This window comes from Quercus robur, chromosome 4 (genome assembly GCF_932294415.1).
Source record: "Quercus robur chromosome 4, dhQueRobu3.1, whole genome shotgun sequence".
In the NCBI taxonomy this organism is placed as follows: domain Eukaryota; kingdom Viridiplantae; phylum Streptophyta; class Magnoliopsida; order Fagales; family Fagaceae; genus Quercus; species Quercus robur.
The window spans coordinates 53,665,802-53,681,610 of record NC_065537.1 but is presented as its reverse complement, the minus strand read 5'-3'; the positions used below and the strand labels follow the sequence as shown (position 1 = coordinate 53,681,610).

At 37.0% G+C, this 15,809-nt stretch overlaps 1 protein-coding gene across 1 annotated transcript; it reads right to left on the bottom strand.

The window, feature by feature from the left end:
- Positions 1 to 1,673: 1,673 nt before the first annotated feature.
- Positions 1,674 to 7,126, bottom strand: LOC126722984 (vesicle-associated protein 1-3). The gene is made up of 8 exons (XM_050426154.1): positions 6,897 to 7,126; positions 6,341 to 6,411; positions 6,153 to 6,234; positions 5,771 to 5,886; positions 5,511 to 5,675; positions 5,325 to 5,366; positions 2,859 to 2,936; positions 1,674 to 2,056 (listed from the first exon to the last, which is right to left on the bottom strand). Exons 1-8 carry the CDS (start codon positions 6,946 to 6,948, stop codon positions 1,949 to 1,951), a joined length of 714 nt encoding a protein of 237 aa, XP_050282111.1. The 5' UTR covers positions 6,949 to 7,126; the 3' UTR covers positions 1,674 to 1,948.
- Between the last annotated feature and the right edge of the window lie 8,683 nt (positions 7,127 to 15,809).

Below are 15,809 nucleotides of genomic sequence, written 5' to 3'. Positions count from 1 at the left end.
TAAGTTTGGCCTAATAAGAGAAGGAAGGTATTAAGGTTATTCGAAGCAAATACAAAAACTCCATGCTCTTGTTTATCTTCTCCTACAACTGCAACTCTCTACATGATTAGTAAAAACTAAAAATGGAATATATGTATATATGCTAATTATATTAAATGTTTAATAAGTTGAATTCTTAAAAAATCTTTAAAACTAAATCAAAATAAAGAAAATATACTACTAAATTGAAATATGGTAGAAGAAATTACTTATTTCCATTTTTTAGTGCGGAATTTATGGGGTTTTTTTTTTTTTTTTTTTGGCTTTTTATACCATATTTTTACAAAAATTATGTTTTCCATATTTCATATATTTCGTCTTGCATAGTTTTAGAGTATTCACATCAACCTCAATACGTTTTTAGTCAAATTTGGTCTAAAAATCTAATCTACTATCGGCTATCGCACTCCCATCAAATGGTGTCTTCAAAACCATGAAATCCTCATTATAAACAACTTGAACTCTTGCCAAGATGTAACTTAGTTAAGCAAGGCGAGTGAATCATTGTTTAACAAGTTTTAAAGACGTTCCTGCACTGAGAGGGTTTTGAGGGTAAGCCTGGAGAGAATGTCCAATATTAACGAATTTGACATTTCTTCTTGTGTGGATTCATGTGTGTCACGAATATAATGAAATGAGAGAAGGAAAGGTAGAAGGTTAAGTTCGAGCAATGGTGAGAGCAGTATGTCATATTTACTACTAGAAGAATAAAATAAAGCAAAACTTGTGTTGACTTGAATGATTTGGTAGGCTTTTTTTGGCTGAGGAGGTGTGGTTCTCAGGAAGCTAGTAAGGTTATATATGTGAACCATGTGAAGTTACACTTTGCATTTAACTGTTCTTGGAAAAGATAGTATTATTTGTGTTTTAGTGATCAATGCAAATTATGTATTTAAATTTTATTGAGAAACATATGTAGTAAAACTTAAAAAATTGTACCTAAGTTTTGCAAAAATAAAAAATAAAATAATATAAAATCTGAGGAAACAGAAGATAGTAGAGAAATTACTAAGAAAAAAGATGACACTTAAATAAGAAATTTTAAAAAAAAAAAAAGTGCATAAACTTATATTGAAACTAAAATAATACATTTTTCAATGTTTACTATTTAACTAAAATTATTTAATATTTTAATTAGAAAATTAATTCATTGAAAAAACACATCACATAAAACATTTTTTTTTAATGAAGTTTGCTAGAATGCATTCCACAATAGTAAATTTCCACAATATAGTTACCAAACGCAGCCTTAGTGGGTGCAAGAAAACATACCATTGTTCACTTCACCAGGGTGGGGAAAATAATTGAAATGAAAATATATTGATTGTAGCGTGGGACAAACAATGTTCCCATGCAAATTACAAAAAAGAATATGGAACCATTATGTCATGCAAGCGCAACACACAAATTGGGTCTCTGATGGATAACAGTAGGTCTTGCTGGAAGAGCAAAACCATAGAGCTATCAGGTCCAGGAAGAGCTCCCAACGTGTAGCATATTTAAACATATTTCACCAAATATTCAGCATCACTAGCACAATTCTTGAGTTGAAGCAAAAAACCCTAGATTACAATCTGTAGTAATCAATGACCTGAGCACCAATTAAATAAACGAATCCATTCATAACACTCAAAGAGAGTAAAAAATCTTAACTAAACCAAACAATCAATATTGTGCATTGAGTTTACAATAAGCTGAACTCATCCAACCACACCTCCAATCAAGAAAGTTTGTTTAAAAGACATAATAATCATTCAAAATGTCAAGTAAAATTATAAGAGGCTACAATTTACACACTATATAAAAAAGACCTAAAAAGTCTTAGAAAGATATGGGGCAACAACAACAATCTTGATTCCAACAATCGGGTAAGAAATAAAAGATTTGCTCGAAATGCAGGTTTCTACGTTTACTTAACGAAGTAGCCAGCCAAGATGCCAATGAGACCAACCAGCACCACAATCAATAACGAGAAGCCACCAGCACGACTTTTGCTAATTTCTTTTCTCATAATATCCTGTCAAACATAGTAATGACATTATGACAACATACAGCAAGTATGAAACATAAAATTTATTAAAATGACAAAGGAAAACAGGATGGAGTAAATTGATAAAATGCACCACATTCATCACAAAGAATTACACATGGAAAAGGGGTATTTGTAAAAGAGCAAATGTTCTTTCCATTTTAACTATTATATTAACTTTCAATCAAGGATGCTGGATTCATTGCAAGCCCCAAGTCCATAAAAAAGGAAGAGGGAATTTTGAACCGATCAACCAGCAAATACCTAACTAAACCAAGTTGAAGGCCAACCCCACAGGAATAGAATCATTAACACACATACCCACCCTTCTAAATAAACTAGAGTTTCCTTATAAAATTCAGCACATACATGTGTGATAGCAGTCTCTCTATATATGTATTTATATAAACATTCCACGACAATAATTAAGTACTATATCTTACAAGTGGTAAATACTTCTGTACCATTCAAAAGCAGTGAATTAGAGAGAACTTTTGTACAACAGACTATCAAATACTTAATGCTAACTGAAGCAGATGGATTAGTCGTTGTACCCACTTTGCTTAATTGAGTTTCAAGATTGACAGTTATGTATGGCCCCACTCAAATTATTTTAGTTAAGTGAAGGAGGGCCTTCTACTGAAACCACATAACAAGAAAAATCACACAATCTCTAGAAAATATTGGAAACAAGCAATATGAATATGAATTTATTGAAAAACCACAGGAGTATTTAAAAATAAATAAAAATAAATATTTAACACCATAAATGCAAAAACAAAACCAATACCAGCTCCTGACGTAGTTTTTGATTTTGTTGCAAAGCAGAACTTTTCTCCTCAGTCAACCTGGAAATCAAAGACCATGCCTGAAGGAAAAATATCCATTAATTATTGCTTTGCAAAATGGCACAATCAACCAATTCTATTACAGGGAAAATGAAAATAATCCAGCACAATAACACAGAAGTAAATTAGACATAAAACAAACTTCAAGCAAAATGAAAGACAAGCATTTTCAAAATTGACAAGAAGATAGTCCTTAACAAAACTTTTTTTTTTTTGATAGGTGAAGATAGTACTTAACAAAACACAACAATTTTCCTATTTGGTACACTTCCCATAGGGGTAAGGTGCCCATTTAAACCTTAGCAACCAATTTTTCAAGATAGATGGTTCTTCATTACTAATCAATATCACCCATTATCCCATCCATTAAACAACTTAAGCAAACCTCATTTCTTCTACTTCTAAATTCCTATCCACTGGCATAGCATATGGCTATAGAAAGTATCTGTATCAAGAGAGAAAAGGACATAAAATTTACAAAATAGTTAACTCCTGAAACAAGGCTGAGAATGGGGCATCTAATTTTGTGTTGACCCAACTTAAAATGTAATCTTGAACTTCAGAACATCTTTCACATTGAATTTTATCTGTATCTTGTTGTCACCATAACAAGGCTGAGATGAGAGCATCTAATTGTAAGCCAATACCTAAGACAATTTTTCAAGATAGATAGTTCTTCATTACTAATCAATAACACCCATTATCCCATCCATTAAACAACTTACGCAAGCCTCATTGCTTCTACTTCTAAATTCCTATCCACTGGCATGGCATATGGCTATAGAAAGTATCTGTATCAAGAGAGATAAAGACAAAATTTACACAAAATAGTGAACTCCTGAAACAAGGCTGAGAATGAGGCATCTAATTTTGTGTTGACCCAACCTAAAATTTAATCTTGAACTTTAGAACGTGTTTCATATTGACTTTTATCTGTATCTTGTTGTCACCATTACAAGGCTGAGATGAGAGCATCTAATTCTAAGCCAAAACCTAAGACAATGGGGGGCTATAAGTAGTTTTTGTCAATGATACAGCAGAACATCAATTGTGCCAAGTACAACAAGTACACCTCTGACTTTATTACTTAAATTATTTCATTAAGTAACAAATTTTCCCCCCCATACTTTAGGCCTGTAAAAAGCCAACTCCAAGCATGAAAACTAAAATTTAATTAACTAAACGTATTAGCCTCCACAAAAGCAAGAAAGTGAAACTATTGGTTTATATTAGATTGCTACACCCAATAGCTATAACCTACAAATAACCTTCAAATAACCTTACTCTTTGATTTCTCCCAAATTTGCATTTTAAGATTTGACCTGACTAGAAGTAGGGAGGAGGGTGTGACTAACATGTAACTTCCTGAACACAAAATCAATAGTTCTTTACTTGAGAATGTCCCATAGAGTGGAGGACACCCACACACAGAGGCCAGGCTATTACCTGAAATCCTAAAGGAGAAAATGCCTTTCTTGGCACAACTGGAGTAAAATAAAAACAAAAATCTTAAGAGAGGCATGTCATTTAATAGCAAATAACTGGACCAAAAATTTCCACTCCTGCTAGGTCCATAAAGTTTCAAGGGCTCCCCAATTTTGGATTTTCCTTTCACACTGGACCAGCCAGACATGCAATATTACATGAAGAGTCACTACCAAAAATCTTTACAATTTGTTATTTGATTGAAGTGCTAAACCAAATCCTCCTAAATCAGTTAACATAATATAACCTACAATTATAAGTACATAGGAGGTCATCAAAACTGGAACTCAGTGAAATGATTAAGATAACAAACAATATTAAACTGACTCAGTTGAGAAAAGAATAATGTAAAACATCAATGCTATATTACCATAAGGACATCTAGCACCACCATTTACTATTGCCATTTTGCATCAACATTTAACATCATTACAAATTTAATTCATACTGAAGAAAATAACAAATAGAGAAGTTTTCCTCAAAAAATGGTAGCTATCAAAAGATTTTGGCAATACCAATTAAGTGTCAATGAAACATAGAAAAAAAGAATACAAAATGAAGCATCAACAACTAATTTTATGATTTGATGAAGCTCTGCATTCTTTATTTCCATAAATTTCGTTAAGCATCATACCCATTACCAGCCATTTTAACCCTAGGCAGACATTGATTCTTCCTAGAAAGGCAATATCAAACTATAAGCTTGATAACACCACACAGATCCTTCCAACTATTTATATACACGCAAAATAAGTAAGCATAATTATTATACCACTAAATGGTTCAAACATCCTTCATCATACAACTAAAAACATAAGTACTCCACATACTCTCAAAGATTAACAAAGGAACCACATAAATTGGGGGAAAAAATTCATCATTAAAATGAAATACATTAATCTTTAAAAATAACAGAGGTTTACCTCTGAAGACTTCTCATTAGGCTCCTCTAAAGATCTTGACACCTAATTTTAAAACATTTAAAACAATATCCCAGGTCAACAGCAAACCAGAAGGCTGTCAAAGTCTCCATACAAGCTTCTTAAATAATGTTTAAAATGTTAAGAAAATAGAAAAGATTTCAAGACAGGAAAGGTAAAAACACTTACAGCATCAAACAATGAACGATTTTGATGCCCATTCTCAAGCACTGATGATGCCCTTGGGGAAGAAACTTCTTCAGGTTCTTCAGGGACAGGTGATGGGGGATTCGCAGGAATGTAACTGACCCTCAACTTGAACTCTTCCACAACCTTACCACTCTCTTTGTTGAACTAAAATATTATACCATGTTAGTACAGGAAAGAAAAAAAAAATCCAAAAAACACCACAACACCCCCAAAAAAAAGGGGCAGGAAAACCATCACACCATTTCAGGGGTTATGTCTTTTGTGGTCACACCATCAGGCACAGCAGCACTTTGAAGAAGGAATTTGTCCCTGCACTGCAAATCAGCAGGTGTCTCTTTTTGAGCTTGCATTGTTACTGCCAGAATACATACCAAGAAACTCATCAACCAAAACTAGATTGATATAGACAAATTACAATGTTAAATGATAGAACTTTAGAACCTGGACAAGCATTTTAAAATTAATACTTAACTAATGTGGCAAAAATTATTTAAATAAAACCCACCATCCTGCAATTCAAATTCTAAAGTGGAAAGTGGAAAAATAACATATTATATACATTAAAAAAATGAACAAGAAGAACCACTTACTATTAAAGTTACTAGTAATTAAAGTATTTACCTATAACATTGCATGAGCCTCCAGGCAAAACAACACCAGCATTGGGTCGGACGCTATATTTTTTGGGGTTTGTTGTTTTAACCTAATCAATTACAAACATAAGATAAGCATAACACAATATGCCAAACCACAGCTAACCCAAATATATCAAACACAGAAGATTAAAATTCAATAGGAAACCAAACTACCTTGAATGCCACATATTTGTCTGTTTTATTGGTCAATTGCATAGAACATGAACTCTGCTTCTTCAATTCAACTTTATCAATCACATGCCAAGATTAACCCCAAATATCAGAAACAAACAAATTGAAAAAAAGGTTACAAACAGGAAAAATAACGATAAAATACATCATAAGCGATTAGACAAAACAGCAAACAGAAATAAAAATTAAAAAATCAAAAAAAATAAACCATAAAGCTTACAGATTCTGAAAGCAACCTAAATAAACTGCAATTTTTCAAACCCCAAAAACCCAAATCATGTTCAATTTTCCCCCCTCAATTTTCTCGCGTCACAAACACAATACAAAATTTTCCAAGAAACCAAACAGAAAATTAGGGCAAATCATGAATTATCAACGTGCATTTTGCATTCAGATCAAACCAAAGCAGCATTTAGAAAGAAAAAAAAAAAAAAAAAAAATAGACACACACACACAGCAAACCTCCTGAATTTTCTATGGAACCAAACAGAAATTAGACTGAGAAAATTAAAGGAATGGGAAAAATGAAAAAACTTACCTTGGAATTTGAGTTCTGTAGGTTGAATGTTGAGAAGATCCCAAGTACTCATGGCTATGAATCCTAAAGATTTTTTTTTTTTTTTTTTTTTTTGAAAATGAAAAACGAAAAAACAAAAATTGTTGTAAGAAAAATTGGAATTAGGGTTCGTGGAAAACGAAATCCTATATATATAGATATAAATATAGAAATGTTTTATGTTTTTGAATGATCCTGACAAAAAAATTTGGGAAATAGAAATCACGGAAAACAGTTTTCGTGGTTTTTAAAATATGATAGGACTGTTGGAGATAGCGTCACATGCGGTTGCGATTTTAAGGACTCTTTTTTGACCGTTTGGATGATGATCTGACGGTGGGTGATTGGGCTGTCACGTGCGTGATTTGAACAGACGGTGACGGAAGATTTGGGTTCTTGTTTGGTTCGCTTTTTTTTTTTTTTTTGGTTTGATTTTGGGTTAGGTTGATCTGGGGTAATTGAGATTGGTGTGACGAAAAGGCCCCTGGTTTTTTTTTTTGTGTGTATGATATGGTGTTTGGAGGGGTGTTGTTGAGGGGTAGAAATGGTAGAATGTGAAGTTTGGAGATGGTTCTTATTTGTGGCATTTTTTGTGGCCAGTTGGGATTTGCATTGCATTGCTAATGCTGATTCTTTTTTTTATTTTCTTTGAATTAATTAATTAATGCATTTGTCTGCCAAGAATATTATTATATAGTAAACAGAATGAAAACAATTTATTAGTTGAGTTTTCTTTGGATCAGATTCTTCTTTTCTCCCTTCAAAAAAAGATTCTTCTTTTCTTTTATTTTAAAAAAAAAAAAAAAAATCTAGGACTAGAGAATAAATTTTTAATTTTTGTCACAACTCTTTCAAATGATTTTTTTTTAAGAGAGAATTTCAATCTATAGTATCCGCTCTTGATGATAGTTATTTATTATTAGATCAAAACATCAATTAGTTTTTTATGTAAACAGAAATTGAACCACAGATCTCTTATTCAGCCATTAGAAATTTTACCAGTTTTTTTTTTTTTTTTGAGAAACAAACACACATAAAGAAAAAAGAGAAAGGGGTTTTAACACAAAGGCACACACTTACCCACATGATTAATTATAAGCGGTGGTCCACGCAAAATTGAGAGACAACCAATTATATTATATTCTGTCACGTATAATAGTTGTGGCTAAATTTGTGTTAGAGTTTTTTTTTTTTTTTGGGGGTGGTGGTGGGTGGGTGTTGTTGTTGTGTTGGAATAAAGAATGTAGGATTAAAATTGTGTGTTGATTTGGTGCGGTTTGTTTTTATTAGCTGTATTGTGTTATAGTTGTACCTAAAACCAAGGCTTTAAAAGGATACAATGAGAACATCCTCCAGCTTCATTGAAGGGTATGCACACCTTGCAACTTCAATTGAGAGATATGTTGTCAATTAGTCTGTACGTTAGATCTTATGACAACACTAAGAAAAGAAAGTATTGGATGTGATCATACACAATGTACAAACAAACACACATGAATTTTCCAAGGATAAGAATACAACATTTAAAGTATAGAGCATAAAAGAATATATATATATATATATATATATATATGAGAGAGAGAGAGAGATCTTACCTATTTTGTTAGTGAGCTATAATTTTGAAATTTTGGTACTAAAACTTAATTGTTATTGTTGTGTTTTGAGTTATCAAATTAGTCTATGACGTCATTTTTATTCTTGTGTAGAGTTTTCTCACTATTTTCAGCATCAAGATTGAGTTAGTCCAACTTTTGGAAAATTTGTTATTTTGGGTGTGTTTAATTTTTACATCCACATTACTCGATGCTCATACATAACTCAATTCAGCTATCATGGCAGCATAAATAAAAAGAAAATAGAAATCTTTTGCTTCCATAGCTGTAAACCCCACGAATCAAATAGGAAGTTCTATAACTATGATTAGTCGTCTAACCTTATTTGAGAAGAGTCATGGTGAACCGTGTCACTTGTTCTTCATTCCACTAAAAGATTTTCACCTATAATTTATCATATTTTAGGCACACTGAAACCAACTTTGGTCAGCTACAACTTTACAAGGCATAAAAAATAAATAAATAAAACATGTTTCATAGTATCTATCTTAAGTCTTAACGTCTCTATCCATATCATTTTCTATAACTTCATCCACTCATGCAATTTCATTTTCCATATGGTCTTGTTTATTTATTTATTTTTTTTCTACAATTAATGTTCCGTGTAGAGCAAATCTCTTTGATCAACATGATAAACTGATTTTACAGAGAAATTTTATTTTTATTTTTATAAACTTCAATTTTATTCAAATTTCTCTATTTGTTGTTGTGGGGGGTAAAAGACCCAGAGGCCCATGCAAATGTCTACATTTGGGCCAAGGGCCCAATCCAAGGAAAGACCCCTCCTCGGCCATGAGGGGAATCCTCTTCGGCATGGATATAGCCAAGGATAAGGGAGACAACCTGCCACTGGTAGTGACACTCTATATCGTACCACGGAACAGGAAAAGTACTATAGCAGAAAAGGACAACGGAGAAAAGGGAGGTGTCTAGGGAAAAGGCTGCCATTATTGCGTTCATGACCTTGTGCCTGACATGGCCATACTTCCCTGCCCTTACAACCACTTCCAACAATTGGAGAGGAGGGCGGATGGGACAAGCACCTACCCTAGAGACCCCATTTAGGAGGAAGAAATCTACTATAAAAAGGGAGTAAAGAGAGACAGAGGGGGGGGGGGACCCTCCAACACAGGAGAGGAACCAGAAAGGGCTCCAAGAATCATGCCGAGGACCAATTCTCCCAGATGAACTCAGTCCATCTCATCCTAATCGAGTAAAACACCATGATAACTTTTGTTCATACACCAAAGCATAGCTCTTTGGCCCACTCTCTACAAATTCATTGTACCGGGCTCGCTGGTCTAAGGTCCCACGCATCTTGGGCCGGACCAGAAAAATCAGACCCTACAATTGGCACCGTCTGTGGGGAGAGCTTGTTCATTGGTGAATATGACAGTTAGTCACGGTCAAGCTCCTATCAACAAGAATCCCTTGAAAGGACCATTTTGGCAGTGGTACGAGCCACGCAAAAGCCCCCCATCGTTTCCAGGAACACACCATCATTATCATAGCTCAGCCTCCGTTTAGGGTTACACTTCGAAGTGTCCATTACGAGGGGAGGATCGCTAGACAGCACAGTTCAAAGGGCTTCGAACGTTAGATATGCGCCCCCATGCACTTGTCAAGGGGCTAACTCGTGAGACCCCTAATAGTCCGGTTCGCTAAATTCCCTACGGAGAGGGAGGCCGGGGGCTAAACCGGAATCTTTTGAAGTGCTAGACAGAACCAAGGTCTTGCATGGTTCTCGAACTCAAACCTATGGGGAAACTAGACACTCTAAAAGTCCAAGTGCTAGACAGAACCAAGGTCTTGCATGGTCCTCGGACTCAAATCTATGGAGAAACTAGACACTTTAAAAGCCTAAGTGCTAGACAGAACCAAGGTTTTGCATGGTCCTCGGACTCAAACCTATGGAAAAACTAGACACTCTGAGAGCTCAAGTGCTAGACAAAACCAAGGTCTTGCATGGTCATCGGACCCAAACCTATGGGGAAACTAGATACTCTAAAAGCCTAAATGCTAGACAGAACCAAGATCTTACATGGTCCTTGGACTCAAACCTATGGGGAAACTAGACACCCTAAGAGCCTAAGTGTTAGATAGAATCAAGGTCTTGCATGATCCTCGGATTTAAACCTATAGGGAAACTAGACACTTTAAAAGCCCAAGTGCTAGACAGAACTAAAGTCTTGCATGGTCCTCGAACTCAAACCTATGGGGAAACTAGACACCCTCAAAGCCCAAATGCTAGATAGAACCAAGGTCTTGCATGGTCCTCGGACTCAAACCTATAGGAAAACTAGACACTCTAAAAGCCCAAGTACTAGACAGAACCAAGGTCTTGCATGGTCCTCAGACTCAAACCTATGGGGAAACTAGACACTCTGAGAGCGCAAGTGCTAGACAGAACCAAGGTCTTGTATGGTCCTCGGACCCAAACCTATGAGGAAACTAGACACTCTAAAAGCCCAAGTGTTAGATAGAACCAAGGTCTTGCATGGTCCTTGGACTCAAACCTATGGGAAAACTAGACACCTTGAGAGCCTAAGTGCTAGACAGAACCAAGGTCTTGCATGGTCCTTAGACTCAAACCTTTGGGGAAAAACTAGACACTTTAAAAGCCCAAGTGCTAGACAGAACCAAGGTCTTGCATGGTCCTCGGACTCAAACCTATGGGGAAACTAGACACCCTCAAAGCCCAAATGCTAGACAGAACCAAGGTTTTGCATGGTCCTCGGACTCAAACCTCTGGGGAAACTAGACACCCTGAGAGCCTAAGTGCTAGACAGAACTAAGGTCTTGCATGGTTCTCGGACTCAAATTTATGGGGAAACTAGACACTTTAAAAGCCCAAGTGCTAGACAGAACCAAGGTCTTGCATGGTCCTCGGACTCAAACCTATGGGGAAACTAGACACCCTCAAAGCCCAAGTGCTAGACAGAACCAAGGTCTTGCATGGTCCTCGGACTCAAACCTATAGGGAAACTAGACACTCTAAAAGCCCAAGTGCTAGACAGAACTAAGGTCTTGCATTATCCTCGGACTCAAATCTATGGGGAAACTAGACACTCTAAAAGCCCAAGTGCTAGATAGAACTAAGGTCTTGCATGGTCTTCGGACTCAAACCTATGAGGAAACTAGACACTCTGAAAGCCCAAGTGCTAGATAGAACCAAGGTCTTGCATGGTCCTCGGACCCAAACCTATGGGGAAACTAGACACTCTAAAAGCCCAAGTGCTAGACAGAATCAAGGTCTTGCACGGTCCTCGGACTCAAACCTATGGGGAAACTAGACACTCTAACAGCCTAAGTGCCAGACAGAACTAGGCAACTTCAAGAAAGGCCTAAGTCCTTGGCGAAACGGAGATCTTGCAAGGTCCTTGGCCCTCCGGCCTTATGAAAACTAACACACAATGGTGCCTTTCTGAGCGTTTAGACCAAGTACAGTCATGCCTTGGTCCTCAGACCAGACACCTAAAACAAGTTAAAGCTACGAATATCATCGGAAACGCGGAAAAGAACCCTCGTACCCAGCGACCCCCTCGGACGGTTTATTTTAGATCACACGTCCTCAGGCGGTCACCCCGTTCGCAGTACAGAACGTGCGGCTGTTATCCGGTTAGTCTTATATAGTTAACCTATTTAAAATCGGCATTGTTGTGCCCGTCGGTTTCGATAAGTTCAAAGTGATGACTCTTTACCGACAAGGGCATCGATTCTAAGTATGGTTCGAAAGAAAAGACACCAGCACATCCATTCACAAAATAATTATCGTAGAAAAGAAAGGATACATAAAATGCGATAAAATCATATTTTATTAGATAAAGAGATAATACAATATACATAAAAGGGCTTAAACAAGCCTACATCATAAGCTAACTATAAAAAAAAAAAAATTAAAAAATAAAGGGGTACACGGGAACGATAGATCCTTCAATTTTGCTCTAGCGGCAACTAAGCAAGTCTGGATGGCACCAGTGATGGAAGAGAAGAAGAAGCAGAGACACCCGGTCCACAACCTTGCTCTAGCAGCAACTAAGCAAGTCTGGATGGCACCAGTGATGGAAGAGAAGAAGAAGTAGAGACATCTGGTCCACGACCTTGCTCTAGCAGCAACTAAGCAAGTCTGGATGGCACCAGTGATGGAAGAGAGGAAGTAGCGGGGATGCCAAATCCCCATACTTGCTCTAGCAGCAATTGAGCAAGTATCGTTCTAGCAACAATCGAGCAAGCATGGATGGTATCGGCGATGGGAAGTCCAAGCCCTCATGTGCGTAACACACGGCCCCAGATGGAAGTCCCAGTGCTGTCGCAACAAAAATCTGATGCGACCCCCACCTGCTTCGGATTTTGGTTGAAGCAAGAAAAGGCTCCTTACTTGCCCTATCGAGGAGAAGAAATGTCTTGAGCCTTTGTCTCCCTTGCCCTGATCGGGCCATTCTGAATCTTGAAGACACCCATGGCTTATGAAGAAGGTTTGGTTCTTTCACCCTCACCCTAACCATGACCATTTCACTCCCTAAATCTCAGTCACACTCGCAATGGGGACTTGGAGAACATGTGGAGAGTTAGAAGCCTAAAAAAAAGGGGGGGGGGCTCAAGGGTCTGCAAATAAAGGGGAGTGATCTCCCACTGTGCGTCTTATATAGGGGGCAAACCTAGTGGCAAATAATTCACCCAAATCTCCAAGAAGGAGTTGCAAATGAGATAAACTTCGCTCAATTTCCAAAATAGTTTACAGCTGTTGGATTTATGTCTCCTCGTGAAGAGACCCTAATTAAAGCACGCCTCGTGTACCGAAACGACGAGAACGCGACTTGGATAGACTAAAAGAATGTCTCACCACCAAGAATGCGCCTCAGGCAAACAAAGAGGCTTTAGCATTAATGGAGGGCAAGACTTGGCAAGCCGTGACATAGGCCCAATGTCACCAAAACCCTCCTCTCCGTCCGAGGATCCGAACAGTAGGATTTTGAGGGGCTATTGTGGGGGGTAAAAAACCCGGAGGCCCATGCGAATGTCTACATTTAGGCCAAAGGCCCAGCTCAAGGAAAAACCCCTCCTCGGCCATGAGGAGAATCCTCCTCGGCATGGATATAGCCAAGGATAAGGGAGACAACCTGCCATTGGTAGTGACACTCTATATTGTACCACGGAACAGGAAAAGTACTATAGCAGAAAATGACAACGGAGAAAAGGGAGGTGTCTAAGGAAAAGGCTGTCATTATTGCATTCATAACCTTGTGCCTGACATGGCCATACTTTCTTGTCCTTACAACCACTCCCAACAACTGGAGGGGAAGGCGGATGGGACAAGCACCTACCCTAGAAACCCCATTCAGGAGGAAGAAATCTACTATAAAAAGGGAGTAAAGAGAGACAGTTGGGGGGGGGGGGGGGAACCCTCCAACACAGGAGAGGGACCAGAAAGGGCTCCTAGAATCGTGTCGAGGACCAATTCTCCTAGATGAACTCAGTCCATCTCATCTTGATCGAGTAAAACACCATGATAACTTTTGTTCATACACCAAAACCTAGCTCTTTCGCTCACTCTCTACAAATTCATTGTACCGGGCTCGCTGGTCTAAGGTCCCACGCATCTTGGGCCGGACCAGAGAAATCGGATCCTACAGTTGTAATGATTTATCAAAATTTTAAAAATACATAATAAAAAATAATGTTTTAAAATAATTCCACCTTACTCCATTACCATCTGTTCAGGGTTTAGGCTAATTTTTTTCCCTTGGCAAAGTATCCATACTCCAGCATATACCACCTCATGCAAGACATGGTTTGGGCTTGAATAAAACCCAAAAAAAACCCCGTCGGCCACCTATTAGTTTCATGCTTAATACCCAACTTTTCCCCATTTATTTTTGGGCTTTTAACCCAAATATTTTACTCTATACGAGCCAACTTAGAGTTGACCCATGAGAATTGGGCCCACAAGGATCCTTATTCTACAAAATGGGCCGGAGGTGGAAAAATCCCAAGACTATGGCCCCTATTTGAATCAAATGGCCGAATTATCAAAGAAAAATATCCATCAGGTTGTAAAAGTTGTTAGCTACACAAGTTCATGATATTTTTCTTTGTTTCATTCTCACATGTTTGTTCATCAGAAAAAGAAAAAAAGAAAGATAAAGTGCATTATAGGTCATGACATTATTGAAAAATGGTATATTAGATCATGCAAGACGAGATTGCTAAGCTATTAGTCTTGTTATTGAGACATCACATGCCCAATGAGGGAATTCACCCGAGGAGAGGAGGAGAAAAGACAAAAGTCTCTTGGGAGCTCCAGGTGGGAAGGATAGGCAAAGGAGAGGAGAGTCATGGAGAGTAGGGAAAGTTTCCAGCGAGAAGTAGCATGTTGCCTCCGCATTAAATGGTGGGCAACGGCTTTATCAATTGCATTGATGAAGAAGTGACCTAAACAATATAATTCATAGCTAAGTAGCTCATTCTACCACCTTCAGCAGATATTTAAGGGGACAGGTGTCATGATGAGAATTTGGTCAGATAAAGATAGGGGGTTAAGATGTAAAGAGGAAGGGAGTATATAAGAAAGAGGAAATTTCCAGAAAAGATGATCGAAGCACAATTCTCAAAAAGATAAGAGTTAGAATAAGAACATTGAGAGAAGAGCATGAATAGTGTTTCATTTTGAGTATTATTTCCCTCCTCAGACAAGTTTGTAATAAGCCTATTTCATATATTAATTCATGGCCTTTAGTTTTTCTTCCCTATTTTTGTTCTCGAGCTGAGCCCTCCCTTTTTGTTTGATCCACTCTCTAACAAATACATTGATTTGGGCCTGGTTGAACTGTGCAAACCTCACTGTTCTAAGTGGGCTTGGGCTGTTTGATATTTGAGTCCTTACATTGTGCTTCCCACAAATTTTCTGTTGCATTAGATTAGGATATGATATAATTTGTTCCATGTGCTTAGAATGTAGGTGAGATATTATTTCATCAAAAATTTTGACAAAACGGTCACATGAAATGATAACATTCATGCATAGAAGCAGAAATCCTATCATGTCAAATTTGTTTTGCATTAGAAAAACAATAAGAAAACACATAATAAAATGTTGTTTCCTTCTTGTCTAGCATTCATATTTCATGAGAATTAGGTTCATGTTCATTTCTCACATAAAATATGAGAAAACTCACATAAAATACCAAAATAAAGTCATTAAAATATCAAAATTTTAGCATGTGAATAAAATGCTTAATATACATAGTAAACCTAAAATCTTTCTCTTAGGGTTTGTTTGGAT

Excerpts from the sequence above, each read along its gene's own strand:
- LOC126722984 (XM_050426154.1), bottom strand. The coding sequence starts at position 6,948 with ATGAGTACTTGGGATCTTCTCAACATTCAACCTACAGAACTCAAATTC. Across the intron at positions 5,676-5,770 it reads AAGACATAACCCCTGAAATG|TTCAACAAAGAGAGTGGTAA; the intron begins GTGTGATGGTTT and ends ATAATATTTTAG. Across the intron at positions 2,057-2,858 it reads AAAAACTACGTCAGGAGCTG|GATATTATGAGAAAAGAAAT; the intron begins GTATTGGTTTTG and ends TATGTTTGACAG.